The following is a 21,334-nucleotide window of genomic DNA, read 5'->3' as shown; positions in this document are numbered from 1 at the left end:
TTTAATAAAGTTCTAACAGGAGGGTCCAAAAGCAGCATAATGGGCACCGTAGACAGGAGATTTACAACCTCCATTATACAAATGTAGAATCACCGAGCAAGGGTGACAGCCCCAACACATCACGGATTTGTTTTCAAAGGGAAAAAATGCTTTATTTTTTCCAGACAGAAAGTAAGTGATACAGTCCAGTCTAGTCCTGTCCTCTGCCAAGGCCACAACCTTGACTGGGCAGAGATCAGGCATAGTACTGCAGGTTGGCTTTTTTCTTTGCTTGAACCTCCAGGATTCCTTCCATGTAGTCCTCGTGGGTGAGCTCCGTAGCTCCACGACGGAGAGCAATCATCCCCTAAGCAGTGAGACAGTATTTAGAAAGGGAATGTGAGCACCACATCAGTTCCAAGTAATTACTCCACATTAGCTTTCGCATTTCCCTCCCATCAGTGCTGGCTGCTGTAGAGGAATACTTACCGCTTCAACACACACAGCCTTGCACTGGGCTCCATTGAAATCATCTGTGCAGCGAGCCAGTTCCTCATAGTTCACATCAGGGCTGATATGAGCAGAAAAGGGGAAGAAAAAGTCTGAACATGTACCAAATAAAAAAAAAGCAAGGCAGGGAGTTTCCTTAACCCAACACTGAGCTCTCAGCAAGTGACTGCCAACCACTTCTCAGTCCTGAGGTACCACTGTGAGTGACAAACATAGCCCCAGAAGGCCATACCTGACATTCATTTTGCGTGAATGGATCTGCATAATTCTGGCTCTGGCCTCCTCATTAGGCATTGGGAACTCAATCTTCCGATCTAATCGTCCAGAGCGGAGCAAAGCTGGGTCCAAGATATCAACCCGGTTGGTTGCAGCAATCACCTAAGTAGAAGCAGGATCATCAGTGTGAGGCACCTGGAGAACAGGCCTCTTCTCCCCAAGGATCCACCAAGCTTCTTCCCTGGACATTGTTTTCCATCCCCTGCTAGAGTGCCCTGGACCTCAGCAGCACTCCCTGCCAGATCCCAACCTTGACTTGTGTGTTGGGCTGGAAACCATCAAGTTGATTAAGCAGCTCCAGCATGGTTCTCTGCACCTCCCGGTCACCAGCCTTCTCACTATCAAACCTGAGGAGGAAACAGGGGTAAAACTATCAGCGTGAACCGGACCAACCTGTCCCTCTGTTTTCAATCACACCAAAAGACAGAATGACTGCAGTTCATACTCCTTGGCCAAGGGCTTCCAAATTTCTCCTTGAAACTACAAGGAGTCCTACCATGATGAGGACTGCGACTAGAATAACTGTCAGCAGCACCTGAGTCTTATTCAGTCCTTAGAGCTGAATGCGGCTCATGCTGCCCAGGCCCAAGTAGGAAAGGAGGGTGAACATCTCCACATGCCTGCTGCAGTGATCATAAAACAGTTTTATACAGCAGGACACACTATCACATAGATATCAAGTCTCATGAATGTCACTCATGAGTTCAAGGATTGTAGCAACTGCTATGAAACTGTGTTTACACTTTGTTTCTGAGTAGGCCGTGCTTTAAGCTAGGCTCTGCTCACATACACAGAGAAAGGGGGCTGCTCCCAAGAGCTTTACAACATAGCCTACACCTCACCTTTTAGTGCCAATGGCATCCAGTTCATCAATAAAGATGATGGAAGGAGCTTTTTCCTTCGCAAGAGCGAAAGCATCACGTACCAGCTTAGCTCCATCACCAATGAACATCTGCACAAGTTGCGGACCTGCAAGCTTCAGGAACGTAGCCTGGGAAGTGAAAGAGAATCCTATGCCTCATTTCTCAATAGGGTCAGTTATGAATACTATAAGAAGCCCTTAATTAAAACAAGCAAGCAAGCGAACAGAAAAGAAAATCTCAGCCTTTGTAGCACCCATTTATTTATAAGACCCCTCTCTCCTTGGAGGTGTTCATATTAATTGTCAGGTACTATTCTACAGCAGCACACACTTTCAAAGGTTCCTTTTACCTTGGTCTGGGCAGCACATGCTCGAGCTAAAAGTGTCTTCCCTGTTCCCGGAGGCCCGTACATAAGGACTCCTTTGGGTGGCTGTATACCCAAATTTTCAAATTTCTCTTTATGATTCATTGGCAGGACAATGGCCTCCACGAGCTACAGCAAAAGAAAAACATGAATACATAAACTCGTTCTTCTCCACAGATCCAGGCTGCCTGCTTTTAAACTGAATTTCAAAGACTGTTGTCCTCCATCACACCAGAAATTATACATTAAGTATCACCTCTTGGATTTGTTTATCCAGCCCCCCGATGTCACTGTACTGCTCTGTGGGCCTCTCATCCACCTCCATCGCTTTCACCCGTGAATCATATTCAGTAGGCAGAGTCTCCAGGATCAAGTAAGAGTCTTTGTTCACCCCCTGTAAACACAAGTCCTTTGCTTTTAAGCAGATAGCAATTAATAGACATGCAATCAAAGATGATTTACTAGACCTCAGGGATGCGGGAATAACCAGCTTTGACACTTGCGCTCAACAAATCACCACAGCTTGGCACAGTGGACAATGCCACAGTTAACCTACCACATTTAAAAGAGTGGTCAAAATTACTTACAATAGAAAAGACCGGGTTTAGAAAAATTTACTAGATGATCTCTTGAATTTTCAGCACCTAATTTTATGTGTAAAGAACACACATTCTGAACTACTTTTCTATGCTACAGATATGACTGAACCCATTAATATCTTTCTAATAAAATTTTAGTAAAGAAATGGTCTTGGGGAAACAGAGAGAGATTTGTTTCCTTTCTAAAGGGTAAGACATACAACATTTTCTCACCACCATCATATCTAACCATCACAACAGCATCACTCACCACCAGGTCTCCAGGCTTCAACTTCTCAGCATCAACCAACCCAATAACGGGTAGGAAATATGTCTGTAGGAAAGAAACCAAAGTAAGCAAACCCAGATGTACTAAAATAAGGTGCTTTGCATCACTCCTCACACCTGGCTGGGCACATGGATCTTACCTGACGTGTGGAGGTCTTGATCACAGCACATTTGCCTTTTCTTTGGGAATCCAGGTCAATGTTTGCTCCATCCTCCTCCTGGTCATTGGGGTCCACATCCAGCAGCTGAAAACCAGAGTGAAAGGCTTCATGAAAATGTAACCAGGCTAGCAGGATGATCCCAGGATTAATGCTTCTAAATTACATGGAGTGGGAGAAGTAAAACTTTCCATCATCCATCAGCACTAGAATCCTGAACGCATTAAAGCTTTCCTGTAAAAATCAATTTCTTCCTTTCCTCAAGAAGCATCACACAACAATGCATAGAAAGACGCTACAAAGTTCAGAACAAAGTGGTAGCTAATGGCAGTGATTCCTCCTCCCATAAGCAGCTCACATTAAGTTCATTAAGTTTTAAAACAGTAGCACAAACCAATTCCATTTTTAAAGATAGAAAACTATCAGCATTTTTTTTCCTATCATCAAAGTTACTGAATTACAAAAAGAATATGATGTAGTAACAGAGCCACCACCTTTCAATTGCCGTGCCACAAGTTTCAGAGCACATACAGAATTTCACATGCCCAAGTCTACACTTAGCACGGCTGTGTCACCCTCTGATGGCTGCTACATACAGATGAACAGTAGCCAAAGCTTAAGAAATGACTCAGACAAGAAGTGGGCAAGTGATGTGCACTTCCAGGTCACAAACAGAAAAACCTGAAAGTCCTGGCTCCAGAAGCATCAGTAGTTTGAGAATACTCCATGTCCTGAATTGCTGCTGAGTTCCCCTCCCTTTCTCCCTGTCACTATATACTGCACACAAGTCTCATGTCACTGCAGAAGAGTCCACCACTCTCACCTCAATAACATTGGAGACAAGGTATGGCAGGGTTTTGTTCACTTTGATCTTCTCACTGTTCTCTTTGATCTTGTCTTTCATGGCCTGAAGCTCATGGGTCACTCTCAGTACTTCACTCTTCATGATCTGGAATTGGTACACAGAGGAAAGAAATAGGAATAGTTGCAGAAGACAAGACAAAATTCACATGTTATTCCAAAAAGTAAACAGTTATAAAAAGTAAAATTTTAGGAAACAGTGGGTATAATGGGAAATGTAATATAAAAAGAGGAAAACCCAGCAAATTAGCCAAAACTGGTTAGGAATGCAGGCTACACAGTCCATTCTGGTCTCTAAACTAATCAATAACCCCAAGGAATTTCTTCCTAGTGTCACCTGGTAGCCTTAGCCTGATCAATGCATCAGCTTACTGGGTTGCAATGTGATCTAGAACACAGTATGACCCAGACAAGGCAACCGTGGTTTGGTTGTGATTTTTTTAATATATACAGATACCCAGGTAACTACATATACACACACGCAGGCATCCATATACACACACCTATTTTACAGTTATGTTTTGCAGGGGATTGGAACCAGATGATCTTTTAGGTCCCTTTCAACCCAAACCATTCCGTGATTCAGCCTGGAGAAGACAAGTTTCCAGGGAGACCTCATGGTGGCCTTTCAGCATTTAAAGGGGTCTCGTAAGAAAGATGGGAACAGACTTTTTTTAGTAAGACCTGTTGCAACAGGACAAGGGGTAATAGCTTTAAACTTAAAGAGGGCAGATTTAAACCAGATATAAGGAAGAATATTTTTACAGTGAGGTTAGTAAAACTCTGTAACAAGTTGCCCAGGGAGGATGTGGATGCCCATTCCTGGAAACACTCAAGGCCATCTTCCTGGAAACACTCAAGGCAGGGCTCTGAGCAACCTGGTCTAGTTGTAGATGTCCCTGCTCATTGCAGGAGGGTTGGACTAAATGACTCTTAAAGGTCCTTTCCACCCCAAAGTATGATTCTACTAACTGTAAGGGAAAAAACCTATAAGAAAAGAAGTTCTGTCCTCACCATCCAACAGTAAGTACGTTTATACCCAAGACTAACATACCCAATACAGGTATTTCATAGTAGTTTCTGGCTGATGCCCACATATGTTTTCGCCCCTTTACTGGTTTGTCATACAGTTTAAAAACACATAGTTTGTGATCCCCACTGAAGTGACTGTAGCACCAGGAGGTCTCAGGAGAACTGGTCACACCTGAATTGGTGTGATTCTGTTTCATGGGGAAATCCACTCTTCTCTGAGAAAATATCTTTAAAACTCTTGATGCCTAAGCATAATACTGTGCTGTAACACATTCACAGGACAAAACTTTTACAGGAGCCAATACAGAATCTGCTACATAAAAATGCAAAAAACTTATAAATTTGATTTAATAAAACAGAATCTAGGAAACATTCAAGGAAAACTGCATGGGAGGACACCAATAAACATTTTGCAATTATGAAGCTCTTAGTATAAAATGAAGAAGGGTACTTTTACTTCTTACTGTATTCTGTAATTTAAAATTAAGACATATTTACCTTTACTGTCCTTAAAGAATAAGAAAGTTAATAAGTCAGAATTACTTGTGGAGCCTGAAGCAGTGTAGGATGAAGTTGCTCTGCAGAATTTATGAAATATTTTATCTCAATACTGCTAACATCAGGCAGCAGACAAACTTATACTAAAGTTACAAGTGCTCTTTTATGCAAAACGGGTCTATCTTGACACAGGTGTATCTAATTAATATCTAAATGAATGAATAAGAAAAGAAGATGGAGTGTATTCTCATCATTTTTGCAGGTGACACCAAACTGATGGGCATAGTCTCAAGGACAGGCCACTCACAGGGACCTTGAGAGACTGGAGGAATAGGCACACAGGAACCTTATAAAATTCAAGGACAAATGCAGAGCCTGCACCTGGGGAAGAAGTGCACCTTGCAATGACACAGGCTAGTGATTGGCTGGTTGGAAACCAGCTCTGAGGACATGGACCTGGGGTGTCCATGGACAGCAAAGTGAACAGGAGCCAGCCATGTACTCTGACAGCAAGGGTGGCAAACAGCATCCCAGGCTGCACTAACAGGAGTGAAGGCAGTAGACGGAGAAAAGCGATCAGTCCCCTTTATTCAGCACTTGTTAGATCCTATCTAGAGCACTTGGCCCAGTTTGCCCCCCCATATAGTAAAGACATTGATAAAATGGACTGAGTTCAGCACAAAGCCATCAAGATGGATAGCGGGCTGGGGCACAGCCCCTCTGAGAAGTAGCTGAGGAAATGGGCTTGTTCAGCTGGAGAACTACTGGGGAAAGTATCAAGACTGAACTAGACACTTCACAGGAATACAAAGAGGGTGGATGAGACAACAAAGAAAGACTGAAACAAGAGACACTCAGCCTCTACGTAAAACAAATCTTTATCCTCACGAGGTCTGTCAAGTGGTGGCACTGAACACCTAGAGAAGTGGTGCAATATCTGTTTTCAGAGCCTTTTAGGATTCAACCAGATAAAGCCCTGAGTAGCCTAGCTTACGGCTCACTCTGCTTTGAAAAGGAGCTTAGCCTGGAGGTCTTCCCAAGTCCCTTCCAACCTGAACTACCCGACGACCCTACCTGTGTCTCAGGCCACAGAAAGATCTCCCTCTCCCCTATGCCTACGAGGCAAGGACGACGGTCCAAGGCTGTGTAGAACAACCGCCCACTCAGTTTCCTCGGGCTTGCTCTCCCAGTGTTTCTACCCTCGAGAACCACCACTCCTCAATCTGCCGTTCTCGATCTAGGTAACCGCGTCTTACTTTCCGCTGCCTTCCCCGCTGCCCCGTGGCTGTGCTAAGCCCGCCCCGAGCTCCAGCAGCGGGAGGCTCCCAAGGCCGAACGACTCGGCCCGGCCGCGCTCCCCGGCCCGGCGGCGGCCCCGGGCCGCTACCTTGATCTCGCTGTCGAGGAGGCGGGTGCGCTGCACGATCTCCTCCGTGGACATCTTCAGCACCTCCTCGCCGACGCCATCCTGCGGGGGCACAACGGCAGCGTCACCCTCGGCCCGGCCTCGCCCCAGCCCCATCCCCGCCGCCCCCGGCCCCAGCTCCGGTCCCTCACCTCCGACTCATCCCACACCGACGCCATCTTTCCGCCGGGCTGCGGGCGCGCACCGGGCGGCGGGTTCGGGGCGGCAGATTCCGCACTGCCCTCGCACGCTCAGGGCGGGAGGCGGCGGGACGGGCGGCCCGGGGCTCCCGCGGCCCCTCCTCTCCCTTGGCGCTGCCGCCTCCCGCACCGCGGCCCCGCGGCCCTCCGAGCGCGGACGTGCCGAATCTGCCGGCGGGGCGGGCGGGGACCAGGCGGTGGGTCACGTGCCCTCCCCAAATGTGCTGAGTGATGGCGCCGCCGCCATCCCGGGGCGGGGCGGGGCGAGGGCGGTGCCCAGAGCCCGGCGGCGGAGGCAGGCGGGGCGCTCTGCCGGAGAAACCCTTTATTACAGTCAGTGCCCGTACAGAGGAGCGAGGGGGAAGGTAGCGGGGTCGGGCCGAGTCTCCGTGAGACACACGCAGGGGAGTTCGAGGACGCCCCCGCAGACCCAGTGGGGCCCGGGAGCAGCTCCGTCCGTGCCCGCGGCCCCGCCGAGCCCCGCGGGCAGTCACACGTAGCCGGGTTTCACCGACAGGCGGCGGCAGTTGGGGCAGCCGCGGGTCCCGTTGGTCTGGAGGCACCTGCAAAGGGAGGAGGGTCGGTTCGAGGCGGCTCCGCGGCCGGAGGCTCCCCCAGCGCCGCTCCCACGGCTATTCCACACCACAGCTTTTCCCCATTTTCCCTCCCGCTCCGCGTAAAGATCTGATCTCTTTCCCTCCCCTTCCGTAGAGGCACTTCAGCACGTTCCTCTACAGCACTACGTGTCTGTGCTGGTGGAGGCAAATCGGGCATCTCTTTCTGCCCAGCAGTCTGATCCTAATTTTGGTGTCAGTGTGAGGCGTTTTTAAATCCTTAATTTTCGTAATTAAGTGTTTTGTTACATCCATCTTTCTTCTAAAAATAAAATGATGGTACAGCTAACTTCTGTCATGGCAGCAGCACAGTAACAGGCTGAACAACTTCACCTCCGTGTGTCACTAGCCAAGAGAGAAAGAAGGGACTCGGGATAAATCCAGACTGCCCCTGGGAGAGAAGAACTGATTCCCCAAGAGGAATCAAATAAGAATCTGTGAACGGTGCTGAATATCTACAAAGTGAGGACATTGGTGAACAATCATTTAGAGGACAGAAGTGTGAGTGTGATGGATGTTATGGCTTAATCTCACCCTTCAAGGGCATGAGACTCACAGCACTGCAATGGGATCCTGCAAGGTACAAGAAGCAAGACAAAGACATGCATAGGACGGTCCTACTCTAAGCATAAATGTCATGACAACAATCTTCCAGCTAATTACTTTAAGTGGAAGAAGTGGGAGCAAGGCAGTGCCTGGAGCTGGTTGTTCTTCTCCCCAATGGACTCTCCACACATGCCACAGTATAGCTCCATCTCCTCCACGCATTCATGGAACTTCACTACATGGTCACGCAATTCTCGCTGCTGCTCCTTTGTTCGATAGATCCTTTCACACAGGCAATGGAGCTTCAGCAGGCCAAGCTGCACATGGACAGAAACATAAGAAAAGTGAACAAGGTGAAGACAGACCAGAAACAGAAGGAGTAAGAACCACTACAGCCCCATCAGCCAACTGGAGAAACGTCAGCAGAGAAAGCTGTCTAAGGGATAGGATCAGTCATAAGGACATTTGGTCTTTCAGCACTTCCTGCTATTAACCTTACTTCTTTGTGTCACAAAAGGTGACACTAGGTTTGAGGCACTCTGCAGCTCTTTCATCAATGGTTTTCCTGAGCTACTCACAACACCCAGTGTATTTCATTTCCCTTTGCCTCCAGCCAGCACACAGCTCCCTTGATGCTCAGGGCAAAAAAATTTTTTCAAGAGGAGACGCCTAATTCTGCTTGTTTCATACCCCATTCTTCTTGCTTCATATTCCCCTTTGCTTATCCCACTGTGACTCCTCGCTGACTTTTCAGACTTGCACACTGATGATTATATGTGCAACAGCCCATGAAAAAACAAAGCAAGTCCCAAGCACTGACTGATTAATACAGACATGTTAACAAGCAATAACAAGTCTGGATACTTTAATGCTTGACTTATGTTGCCTGAGAGTGTGCTGAAGTAAAGCTGTAGGATCCTACCTTGTTCCCTAGTCCCTCTGCCAGCTCCTGTGCCTTTTCAATGCTTTCCAGAGCCTGTGAATCGAGAGCATGCATCATCAGTTCTCAGTCTAATATATCAAAACCAGACTTGTATGAATTTCCTATGGGAAGTATTAAAAGAAGTACAGAGTAAAACTTGGATAAATAAGCATTACTGCAACTCTGGAGATGCAAGATAGGTGTCTGGCAGATTTCCCTCCCCTCCCAACAGTTAATCCATGAGAAAAGCTTAGTTTCTGAAAAACCACAAATAATCCAAGAGCTACATTTATGTTCTAGCCACAGAGTGCAAATATTGGCACAGGCCGATATTTCCAAGAAGAGACAATATAGGCTTACTTAAACTCAGTGACACATGCTCATTGGGGTTGGGATGGAGCACAAGCAAAGCAAGCCTTTTCCCCATCCTACCTTACCGGCTCATTAATTGTTGGGAAACTCCAATTTCACTTGTACAAGAGACGAAGAAAAGGATCAGCAGCAACAATACACCACACTCATCCATTTTTTACCTGCTGTTCATATATCCACTTTGCCTTACTTACACAGGGTGTGATGTAGGAGTGTTCTGCTATCCATTTTCTACATCTGAAGGAAATATTTAGCATAGCAGCTGTCATACCAAATGAGTCCCTACTTTCCCCTAGTTGTCACAGTATTCCTTGATCATTAGTCTCTCTTCTCCAGAACTATTGAGATCTGCTTCAGGTTTGTCCAAGGAAAGAAGAGGTCTCCCTTGTGATGCAGCAGTTTTCAGGAGGAACATTATAAAATTCTTATCCTGTAATTTGGCATTACTTCTATTCTAGAAGAAGAGGACCAGATGAGATGAAAAACTGCACTGTGAATGCAGAGGACATGGCATTACACCTGTGGTGGCAGCAACAGTATAAGGAACTTTTAGAAGAGGGAAGCAGGAATTGAAGGCTAGCAGGGAGAACATAACTGAGAACTGTGCCTAGGAAGACTGAAGGTTTACTGGGAAATCCTGAAATTAATGACTGACTAAGAATCAAAGCGAAGCATGGTGGGATGGGGGGATGGCAGGGAGAAGAGATCTTGACTAGTCCAGGGGACAGTTTATCTTGGACAGGAATGTGAGACTGCAGAGGAATGAGACAAGCAAGGTGTGAGAGCAACCTGGGAGGATCTGCAATAGTGTTGACTACATGCAAATAAAACGGACTAACTAGCCAAGGAGACCAGGAAGATGGAGCAAGCTAGGACAAGAATAGGGACTCTGCAAGTGTAAAGTTAGCAAATTGCTTTATTAGGTAACTGGGATGAGAAGCATAAGAAAATGGAAACTGGGACTGGCAAGTTGAAGATTGGGTGAGTATTCAGGGCTATGACCTTTAAGGAGGCCACATTTGGGCAACAGGCTTATGTCCTCTGACCCACCAGGGCAGACTTCCCTCTAATGCCTGTAACAGAATATGAGATTCATCCATTCTCTTCTGTGGGTTTCGGAGACATTAGGGTTCTGTGCAAAGCTGTCACCATGCTCTCACAAGTGAGAGCTGCTTGTGATATCAGAGAGTGGCAGCAGCTAGAGATGGGATCAGCAGATGTAGGAGTTTGATGAGTGCTCTGAATATTATCTTCTGTAGATGCCTACCTGCTGTGTCCTGTCCTATTCTTTTGACACTGAGAAAACTTTTTAAGTCCACAGTTTCTTCTTTGATTGCTAACATAGTGTTTACTCACTGAGACTGCATGGTGTATCTTGCCCAGCTGATTCCCTGTTGTAGGCAATTCAAATGCTGACAGCACCTTGAACTTGTCTTTTCTGATTGACATATACTTGACATCCTGGTATTTGACATCCTGGTATCTGGGATGCCTCATTTGAGATAAAATTCTTTGTATCTCAATATGAGTGATAAGACCAAATCCTCACTGTATCTAGACCGAAACCAGCATCTTGATGTGGCACCGTGCAGCTCTATTCCAGGTTGTTCACTACTAGGTTCAGGGGTAACCTTTGAGGATTTAATTCTGTGGCTAAATAATGATCCTGCAGTACAATGTGCTGCATGTAGTGCAGTCTGGACTACAATACACATACATGGCCTAAGCATTTTCAAAATAAATAACTTCATCCCCTTGCTCTATATTGTCTATTCGCAAATGACTTTCTGCTCTCATTTCTCTGTTTCACATCAAAGTTTATGGGTTTAAAGTTTCTCCAGGAATTTGATACCACTTTTGCCTACAAAGCACATGGTGGAGCTGTAGAGCTGTCTAAACATCATCATTAGCACATCAGTGAGCTTAGTAATGTAACTAAAAAGTAGGCAGAGGAATCTATTTCAGAGCATTTCAAAGCTTCCTCCCCCCAGTGCTGGTTTCTCAGTGAAGCGCTTGAAGTCATCATGACTGACTTATGAGGCAATTCTGTAATTTGGCAGCCTGACTCAGAATGGATGTTCCTACTATTAGTAACAAATTCCTGGTGAGAGAGACCATTCAGAGAAATGTAACTGCACAAACAACAGACCCCGTTGGTAGAACTAAGGAGCACAGGTTTCTTCTGAACTGCACCTCCATCAAAGTGCAGACTGTACGCTCTAGTCTTGTCTAACAAACTTCTGTAGAAACAAGTTTGTAACTGACCTTGTCCAGCTCCTTCTGAATCATCCAGCACTTGGTCACTCCTAGCAGCACCTGGACCAGGCCCAGGCGGTTTCCAATCTCTGTCATGATGCTCATGGAAGAATCATACCGTGGAAAGGCTGTCTGCAGAAGCAGGGAGGAAAACATCTGTTTTGCTATGGCCTGCTTTTCATACCCTCTTGCTACTCCCTCTATCCTTCCTGGCAGAAAAGAGCTGTACCTGCACATCTTTGCGACTGCGATGGATATCTGCAAAGCACAGCAGACACAGCGCTTGCAGTGGCCGGTCACCATGCTGCAGGGCAATCTTCATGGACTCCTGAAAGAAATTGTCTTTGGTCAGTAGAAGAGCTTCTTCCTGGTTCAAAACAGCAGGGCTGGGACCGTGCACTCTGGCCACTGAAAGATCAGCTCCAAAGAAGTGGCACCACCTTTTACGGCACAGAAAGTCTTTTTCGCATGTTCCCAACCAAGGGTCATTCGTAAACCCAAAGTCTGAAGCCCCCTGGGCTACTAAAACCACAGCTCTAAGGCTGGGAGGCAGCAGGAACATCTAGGGTCAAGAGAGCTCAGTGGCTGCCCGCACCCTGTACCTCACAGCAGTCCATGGCATCAGCCAGGCGCCCCAGCTTCTGGTAGGCCACGGCCATGTGATACTGGCTCATTGCACGGTACTTCAAGCTCCAGCCCTTTCCATAATCATTCACCAGCTCAGCTGCTTTACATGGGAAGAACAAGGCTTTCTCATAGTCCTGTAAGGCAGACAAGCAGACAGACAGCAGTCACAGCAAGAATAAAGCAAAAAGGAAACAAGACAAAACCCCCAACTTTACTAACAATGCAGCATCTAGCAGATTTCTATACAACTTTAAACTCGTTCTGCTCCTCTTCCACAGGCTATAATTCAGTGGACCTTGAACTGTGATAGGTGGAATTGCCATACATAGAATTCATATTATTCTCTGGGTTCAGGACACTGGGGTAATGGCCCAGCAAATGAATTTGATGTAGTATGCCATCAGCTTTTCTCTGCAGGAACCATTTACCCTCCTCTATAACCAAAGGCTAAAAACTTCCTCTGCTCTTAAATCTTCTTTGCTTTCAACATCTACATGGAGCCTTCATGTTCTTCATAGGTGAGTCAAGATCTCCAAGAAGCTGGTTATCCGTCATTGCAGGAAACATTAAAAAAATTAAAAATCACGGCCTCACCCAATTCACAATAAGTAATAATACATTTCATTTCCAAGCATTTTTTGAATTAGAATAATTTTAGAAATAAATCTTATTTTGCAATAATTATGTAAAACTTATCTAAATATCTAAAAGCATTCTCAAGTCATCTTTTTTTTTTTTTTTAATTCTCAACAATGCACAGAGGAAATTTCAACTTTTAAAATTTTCTTTTTCCTTTCTTATTTCATACCTAAAGAAAATAACATTGTGCTGGATACTTTTTATTTTTGGTATTATGAGTGAAGGTTACTTATAGTTTTCCACAATTCAGTTGTTAAGTGTTTTCATTAGTGACAAAACCCACAACTTTGTGAGAAAAACCTATTTGTTGCTGTTTGCACTAGAAATTAGAACTGGCAAATCACCCCCATGCTCAGTTCCTGCCTGGTTTTACCTACAGGGGCTTCCTGGCAGCTATTTGCCTACAGCTGAGGCAGAAATACAGAATCCATGAGTTCTGGCTGCCGGCCCTGTGTGCAGACAGTATCTTCTCTGATGTGATCTTCTTTGAAGCTGAGTTTGATCTTTTCAACACACATATTCACAGCTGCTTCTGCTGTGAATTATAAACATGACATTGATCCTCCTGTCCTTACTGCGAACCAAGAGTACTCCTGATGATTTTACAAAGGGATTTTAGCTTACAATGCTCTCTCAATACTTCACTTCCCATAGGAAAGACATAAACTGAAGTTCACACTATTTCCAATTCTTTCCTGAATCCATGAGACAGTCACCCTTCTGTCCCTTTGGTTACTGCACCTTTATCTGGGTGTAGAAGTTCCCGAGGCTGCAGCAGACTCGACACTCCAGCATCTTGTCATCGTTGTTGTGTGCGTAGCGCAAAGCTTTCTCAAAGCACTCCAAAGCCTTCTGGAAAATGCTGAGGCCCAAGAAGGCATTGCCCATGCTGAGGCTCACCTGGCCATTCAGCTGCAGGCTCACAGTGGTACCCTGCATGTTCAGGCATGTCTTACAGTAAGAGATTGTTTTCTGGAATTCACAGAGTTTCTCATTGCTGCGAGCCAGGTTTAGGTAGCTCTCTGTAAGGTAATCCGGGTCTTCCAGCTCCCGGGCTGTGTCAATCTGTACCACTGCAAACTTTAAGTAGAGAAGACAGTGTTTATAAAAATGTGTAGTTTATTTAAATACAGCTCAAACACCCACAGAGTAGCACCTTATACTGGAGAAGCAGCTCATCTTTGAGCAGGGCAGATCAATCAGCACAGACTGAGAAGCATCATATGCATTAAGCAGTTATCTGGTGGTTTAAAAGGCCTTTGAACATTGAAGAAACCTCTCCCTCTCTCCCCACAGTCTCTGGGACAGGGAAGATGAACTAGGCTGGTGGTTAGTGGAAAAAAGCTGTTAAATGGCCCTAAAGAGAAGCAGGTGAAGCAGGAAATATCTGACACAATGCAGCTCAGTTTTCTTTCACTCAGTTTAATGTGTTCCACTTTCTCTGACATTCTTAAGTTATCAAAGCACTCTATTAATAAAAGAAAGCAAGTGAGCTACTTCTATCATAATTTTTTTCCCCAATAAATTGCAGTCTTGACAGTTTTTGTTCTATAACCTTCAGGATTCATTGCATACTGTTCTCTTAAATTCATTACTCTCTGTTCTCTAAAAGCATGTCTTTTTTTTTTTTTTCAGACTGCAAGCTCTTCTAAGCAGTGACATGTGTTTTGGGATGAACCAAGCACAGTGCAGGCTTGAATTAGTACCGGTAGCAAAGGTAAATATTTAGCAGTTTTCATTAGAGATTATCAATTAGCTTTATGGATGACAATTCCCAAGGGAATCAATTACTTCCTTTTTATATCGTGGCAACACATAACAATTTAAGTTACTAGAACATTTTACATTCTTCACCAAAAAAAAAAAAAAAAACCAAACCCAAACCATAAACAAACAAAAAACCCCAAACCCCACCAACTATAAATTGAGTATGTTTAGGTTTGTGTAGCTTCTCAGTTTCCTTAGTTTAGGAAGGCTGCTGTGTGGATCCAGTGATGTGCATTAGCTCAGCTTCCCATTATTCCCTTGCCTTTGCACAAGTTCTTCATTATTTGCTGATTGCCACAGCTTCTCTTTTCTTGGTGTGAAATAGTTTTTCTCTCAAAAAGAGGTTGAGCATCATAACCCTGCTTAAATCACTGTTTACTTCGTGCCTTTAATTCTGACTTCTTTTATATTGTTATTTCCTCGCTCAGTGACTTATTGCTTATGTTCTCCTTTCCTTATCTTTGGTCACTTGCTGTATAAAATCTTTGGTTTGACTGAAGCAATTTTGCCTTCCTAACACTGGGAAGAACTATAATTTACCTACCCTGATCCCACTTTCTTTTGTGTTCTCAGGTAACAAATGAATGTTCAGGGTATACTAAGCCCACTCCTTTGCTTTGCTTTTTTTTTCCCATGAAGCCTTCAGTATTTCCTTCGGGTAGCTACATCTTACCTTTTTTGCTTCTCTCTTCCCTAATCAGTCTGTTGTTTCTGCCACTACTTAACTGTTTGTCTTCACATGTTTTTCAAGTATATCGATATCCCTCTTCTCTTATTTAGCCTAAGTATTTGGTTTTAATATAGGGCTTTGACATGTCTATGTGTTTACTAGTAAGATGTGCCCCCCTCTCCTCCAATTCTAAACAGAGCTACCAGAAACTTTTCAGTGAGATGTAGACATCCCCTTCCCCTTTTGCTCTGAATGCTGAATGATTACCAGTCTGGTAAGTGGCAACCAAAAACATCAGGACAAGAATATCAAGGCCCTTCAGCAAGACACTATTTCAGGCTGGGATAGTTTCTTAAGACTATTACAACATCCTCTTGCCTTGTCTTACAGCTTCCTGAGTCACCCTCCCAAATGCTGTCTGCTGCTCTCTGTATGCATCCTGTTACTTCTCAGATCCACACATCAGCTTCTTTTTGTTTATCCTTTTGTTTATCCTTTTTTATACTTAAACTGTTTATCCTCATGCTCTCGAAATGTAACTTCAGCTTCTTTTTACCACTCTTCCACCAAGCCCCCTATCCCTCTTTCTTTCTTCTATGCTGTCCTGACAACCAGGAGCCACTCTCTGACCTCAACTGTCAGAAATCTCCTGAAATGTCTCAACTGCCCCATCAAAAAAGCATCATCTTTTCCCTCTTAATCAAAAAAACCCCCAATATCAGATCTATATTAGATATCAGACAGAAGTTGAATAAGATAACAGACATGTTTCCATAAGACCGATGCTTATCCTATAGAATCCACTTGGAGATGTCTCTTTACACTGACATACATAATACAGCTTGAAGTGGAGCAATGGCCCTGTTTTCATACCTTTTCCTGAAGCCTGATAACATGGCGTGCCTGTATGTGGGAAATAAATCAAGAAAGGTCTTCATGATCAACTGGAGAACCTAAATAACCCAGGAATCCCAAGGGGCCAGACCCAGTGAAAAATAGTATTCTGTGTATCTTATAGGCTGGAATTTCTGCTCAGCACAGTAATTACAGCAGCCCACAAGATGCGCTCAAGAGCTGGTATTTTCTGTTATATACAAAATACTCCCCCCACCCCCTGATTTCAGGCTCTAATCTCCAGCCACATTCCATAGCGGGTGAGACACAATGGCATGCATTCATCTCCAGTTTGCCTTACCTTCAGCATGTCTTTGTATCTGCCCATCTCTGCATGAGCAGTGATGAGGCAACCCAAAACCCGAAACCTGCCAGCAGGATCCGCAGACTTCTCCAAAACTCTCATCCAGACTCGCAGGGCCTTTTCGGTCTGATTAGACTGATAAAGATGAAGTCCTTTCTCTATCTGCTGTTTTGTCTGGTCCTGACCCATCTCCCATGCATTAAAAAGCCTCATACACTAACCTCTAAGGACAGCAAAAAGGAAGTGCTTACAAGAGAACACAACCTAAAAAGCCCCACTAGAGGAGGGCAGGTTGTGTGCTCAGAAGGCCCAGAGCCGTAGAAACCCAGCCATGGCAGGGGGGTGGAGCTGTGGTAGGCAGTGGCAAGAAGTGGTTGCTCAGCACTGAAGGCAGAATCCCAAATCTACTAGGCAAAGATCTTCCTCGCTAGTGTTCCATCAGTGCATTTGTCTGTCCAATCCCATAAACACAGACAAAAAGCACAACAGGGAGAGAAAGAGAAAAATCTCAAGCGACAGGAGTGAAACTCAATCTCAGCAGTCAGTGCTGGTCTCCTCCCCATTGGCTGCAGTTGCTCCTGCCAGTCTGGCTCACGTGGCTCCCAGGAATGTTAGTCAGGCTTCTCAGCTCCCAAGGTCACAGTGTGCCAACTGCCCACCCCTGCCCACTAGAATGCAGCTTATAAATACCGCAGGGAGAGACAATCGGCTGCAGTCACAGGGATGCCTCAGTTGTCTCTTTCCTCTCTGGCCATCCTCTTTGACACGCACTGCTGGTGGTGGGCTAGCCTAGGAGGTAGCAGACTCAGGTAGAATAGTAGGAAAAATACACGCCTTAAAAAGTCAGGTATGAACTAGATGAATGCACTTGCAACACTGTGCCTGATGCTTTGCTAGGCACAAAATTCAGCCTCCCTTTTGAAGACCTCATCTGTCAACATGAACTGTTTCTGTGGACACAGGTCAGTTCTGTCACAGATTTGCTGCAAATAAAGGACTGACTTCCTGATTTCAGAAACAAGAAGATAACAATCCTGAAAAACTTTATTCTTGATTAACTGTTGCTTCCTGCCATTAAATGCCTGTGGCAGTCCTCCAAGAGTTTCTAACAGAAGTTGTCAAAGGCACTGCTGACACTCTGCATCCAGAACTTGCTCATCTTTCATAATGAATGACAATAAAGACACAGAGCAACAGATTTCTGCACTTTCTGACTGCATGAGAGAATTCTTAGCCCAATTAGAATAAAGATTCAACTCTCCCACACTCCACTGAAAACATAAAAGTTAGACTGGTTCCTCTAGGAGTAAAGTTTCATACCCTTATTGATGTGCTGCATTTTTAATGGCCACAGCCTTGGTTGTCTATAGACTGACTCTGCCCTTCCTCGGAAGATACACCAAACCGGGGGGTGGGAGGGCAGGTAGAGAATGCCTCAGGGATATCTAATATTTTTTCAACACAGAAGTCCCAGGGACCTGGCTTGGGATCCTTTAACTAGGGAAAGAGAAGCAATTGCAACTTGGAGTTTTAATAACACACCCACCTGTAAAAGCAGGCATGTCTCCAGCTGCCTCCCTGCTTCTATGTGACTTTGGTGGCAGTTCTTCCCCAAGCACAGGTAAATACCAGCAGAATTACCTCACAGGCCACCAATTGGACCATCCTGGCCTGTGTCAACACAAACCCAAGGGTGCATTCCTGAGGCAATATCCCTAAGGAAAGCAGGACACAAAATAAGGAACCAGAGTCTACCCTGAGGCTTTACATCATAGCAGTTATGATCTTAAGAGATTACATCTGTGCCTTTATCCAAAATTTCCTCAGAAAAAATTATTTTCAAAAGAAGAGCATATTAAATTGTAGAAGAGTTTTACTCAATCAGACTGATTCTCTTTTGGGAGCTTATATATGCTATGATATTTGCATTATTTAATTTAGCATTGTTTTTCAGAGAGGTAATGTGCTAGATGATGTTTCAGCACAGACTATGTGTACTCTCAAACTATGGAAGTAGAAACCGTGGAAAAAATCTACAAAAGCTGAAGAAAAATACCAGTGGTTAATGTGCAAAAATCACTTTATCAGCACCACTAAATATTATCTAGTGACTTTATAGGTTTTAAGACTCCCATAGAAGTCCAATTCAAAATTTTAAAAAGTCTCTCTTCCCTGCAGTAATTTTTATATTTCCCTCTGAGGGTGGGTGGTGGGATGGAGACAAGAACCTGAAGATCGATCCCCATGGAAAGCATTGGATAATGGTGAGACCGTAAAATTAAGAGGCCAGGGAAGCAACACTGGAGCCTGCTATATAACAGAATCAGGGCTCAAGAAGGGGGAAAAAATTCTTTGCTAAATCAGCCAACTTTGCAAAATTAACCTTCCACAAGTGACCTGCCTGTAACTCAAACTCATCCTGATGCTTTGGGACCACTCAGCAAAACACTGCTCCTTCCCCACATAGCACAGCCAAAGTTAACAGAGGATGCCTTGCAGCCTGACAAAACCTACCTAACAGGAATGATCTATCGTGAATTTTGTTAATCACACTGGACTTCCTTGCTTTTGAGTTCTCCTATGAAATAATTCTTAGTCTCTTAGGAATCAACTCACAACTCACATGTTGAGATAGAAACTTATCTAGTAAAATAAGGGCTAGATCCATCAAGTTCACACTGGTCATCTTCAAAAACCAGGAACATGCTCTGAAATGGAACATCCCACTCTGAAGATAGTGCCTACCTAAATAAGGAGGGATTAAAGATTGATACTGATTGCCCGTACTGCTTCAAAAAAGTAATGGCATCAGTCTGTGGCTCAAGACAGCTCTAGTTCATACATGATTCAGGTACAGCTTCTACAGTAAATGATCCCCGGTTGCTTCTCAAGATGTGCAAATAAATAAGCCTGATGGTGCCTGGAAACACCCAATGATGGAATCTCACCTGTCACACAGGAGAGCTATATATGCAGTGTGGCTAATCATGCATTCACTTCTTCTGAGTGACCACACCGAGCTGCTTGTCCTTCTCCCCGCTGCTCTTCATAACAAGGCCCTGGTGACTCCTGGCCATATGAAGACAGCAGAACATGGCTGGTAAAGTCAGGAAGATCAGAGACAGGAGCCCAAACAAGTAGTGGAAGTGGAGGTGGATGTGAGAGGAAAACAGATTCTCCTAAAACATTCAATATCAGGATTTTGCCTTCAACTCTGTATATTTCCAACTGATGTTGACCAGTGTAACAACTCATCTGAAAATGCACATTATTTTCAGGGATTAATACACTGGCTTTAATTTGTAGTTCAATTGTCTACTTACTGGTGGTAGCCTTTTAAATTAAAGAAAAAAACTTCAAAACCAAACAAACCAACCCCCACCACCCCCCAATGTCAGTTCTGTAAGATACAACTGACAAAGCTTTGCCTGTGTAAGACCAGCCTAGCGAACTGTTTGCACAAGCTGGAATTCTCCATTCTGCCTAAAAACCCCTCTTTTTCTGATGCCAATTGTTTCTCTCCATCCTTCACCTCAAGTCATATCTCAACTGAAATCTCTCCAGCCTCTCTTCTCAACAGCTGCAAATTAACTGCAGGGATCCCAGCACACCCTGTAACAGGTGGCTCAGCGCCTCACTTCGCAATTGGAGCGCTGCAGGGCAAGGAATGCAGCACTGAACCCTGAGGCTTGAAGATGCTGTCAGATTTACAGTCACGTAGGAAGTAATGGGGTGAAACAGAGTATGCCAGATAACTGAGGAGAAGGACACAGAGGAGAAACATAGCTGCCCTGAAAATGCTTGTAGTCTCTGAGATGCAAGACAGCAGGAGGAAGGAGTAACATCACGGAATTTTAGGAGCTTTCAGAAATGTGGCAAAATCATGGCCATTGTGGTACCTTCCTTCTGAGAGAGGCACTGTTAATGTCAAACTTGTGGAGAGTTTCCCAATGAATTATGCTTTGGCTATGCCAGAAATTTTTTATTAATTTGAAATGAGTTGTAAAGGTATCTTAGTTCTAACCACAAAGCAGGCAGCTTTTGCTTATTACTAGTCAGTAATCCAAATCCATTTGGAGTTCCTATGCAGTATTTCCAGGACCAGGAGCACTGGAGGCTGCAGATACCTTCATACTGCAGAACCAGGACAGATTCAGCAAGCTTAGCTGGAAGGGGTAAGGAGGTGGTGGTGGGTATGGGGCTTGTGAGAGCGGTATCAGTTGGTGCCTAATCCCACACACCACCACGCGCACGTGCCGTTCCTGCTGGAGTCTGGTGTTACGCTGAAGGTATTTAGCCTTTGAAACTCCATTAAACGCAGAGCACGGACAGGCAAGTGGCCACATGGCACCAATTCGGTGAGGCTGGATACGCCTACACCTCACTCTGCAGTGTAACCCGTATTCACATTATCCAAGATTCTCAGTTTCTCTGCATTTAACGCCTAAAGGTGACTCGGCTGTCAAATGTTACAAAGTGGAGATGTATCAACCAAAAAATCTTTTCAATTTCTACTCAAAGTAGCTTGTCTACATGGAAGTTAAAATCCTGGGCTATACTGTACATCCAGAACAAGTGGTATTGGGCCATGAAAATTTTTGTGGCTCACAGCCAAGAAACTGGAAAATAGTTCTCTTCTCTCTCCTCATCTTCCCATGCTTGGACCCCAAAAGAATCTCAAATTTAAGACACAAATACCACACACAAGGAC

The 21,334-nt window shown here is 44.7% G+C and overlaps 2 protein-coding genes across 2 annotated transcripts; both read right to left on the bottom strand.

Moving 5' to 3' along the window:
• Nucleotides 1-129: 129 nt before the first annotated feature.
• On the bottom strand, nt 130-7,098 carry PSMC3 (proteasome 26S subunit, ATPase 3). Its single transcript, XM_027886119.1, has 12 exons — nt 6,965-7,098; nt 6,795-6,875; nt 3,840-3,965; nt 2,999-3,103; nt 2,842-2,904; nt 2,249-2,386; nt 1,978-2,121; nt 1,608-1,756; nt 1,016-1,112; nt 722-867; nt 469-550; nt 130-346 (listed from the first exon to the last, which is right to left on the bottom strand). The coding sequence occupies exons 1-12, from the start codon at nt 6,989-6,991 to the stop codon at nt 236-238; spliced, it is 1,269 nt and encodes a 422-aa protein (XP_027741920.1). The 5' UTR covers nt 6,992-7,098; the 3' UTR covers nt 130-235.
• Nucleotides 7,099-7,483: 385 nt separating this feature from the next.
• RAPSN (receptor associated protein of the synapse) lies at nt 7,484-17,113 on the bottom strand. Its single transcript, XM_027886133.1, has 8 exons — nt 16,621-17,113; nt 13,730-14,068; nt 12,325-12,483; nt 11,952-12,050; nt 11,732-11,854; nt 9,095-9,148; nt 8,290-8,489; nt 7,484-7,575 (listed from the first exon to the last, which is right to left on the bottom strand). The coding sequence occupies exons 1-8, from the start codon at nt 16,834-16,836 to the stop codon at nt 7,503-7,505; spliced, it is 1,263 nt and encodes a 420-aa protein (XP_027741934.1). The 5' UTR covers nt 16,837-17,113; the 3' UTR covers nt 7,484-7,502.
• Nucleotides 17,114-21,334: the final 4,221 nt, after the last annotated feature.

Source organism: Empidonax traillii, unplaced genomic scaffold, assembly GCF_003031625.1.
Source record: "Empidonax traillii isolate 1590-97213 ecotype Southwest subspecies unplaced genomic scaffold, ASM303162v1 scaffold11:size2795301, whole genome shotgun sequence".
In the NCBI taxonomy this organism is placed as follows: domain Eukaryota; kingdom Metazoa; phylum Chordata; class Aves; order Passeriformes; family Tyrannidae; genus Empidonax; species Empidonax traillii.
The sequence above is the reverse complement of the archived record's forward strand: the minus strand, read 5'-3'. Positions and strand labels throughout refer to the sequence as shown.

Excerpts from the sequence above, each read along its gene's own strand:
- RAPSN (XM_027886133.1), bottom strand. The coding sequence starts at position 16,836 with ATGAGGCTTTTTAATGCATGGGAGATGGGTCAGGACCAGACAAAACAG. Across the intron at positions 14,069-16,620 it reads GATACAAAGACATGCTGAAG|TTTGCAGTGGTACAGATTGA; the intron begins GTAAGGCAAACT and ends CTCTACTTAAAG. Across the intron at positions 9,149-11,731 it reads TTCAGAAGGAGCTGGACAAG|GCTCTGGAAAGCATTGAAAA; the intron begins GTCAGTTACAAA and ends CTCGATTCACAG.
- PSMC3 (XM_027886119.1), bottom strand. The coding sequence starts at position 6,991 with ATGGCGTCGGTGTGGGATGAGTCGGAG. Across the intron at positions 1,757-1,977 it reads CATGTGCTGCCCAGACCAAG|GCTACGTTCCTGAAGCTTGC; the intron begins GTAAAAGGAACC and ends TTCACTTCCCAG. Across the intron at positions 551-721 it reads TCACGCAAAATGAATGTCAG|CCCTGATGTGAACTATGAGG; the intron begins GTATGGCCTTCT and ends TGCTCATATCAG.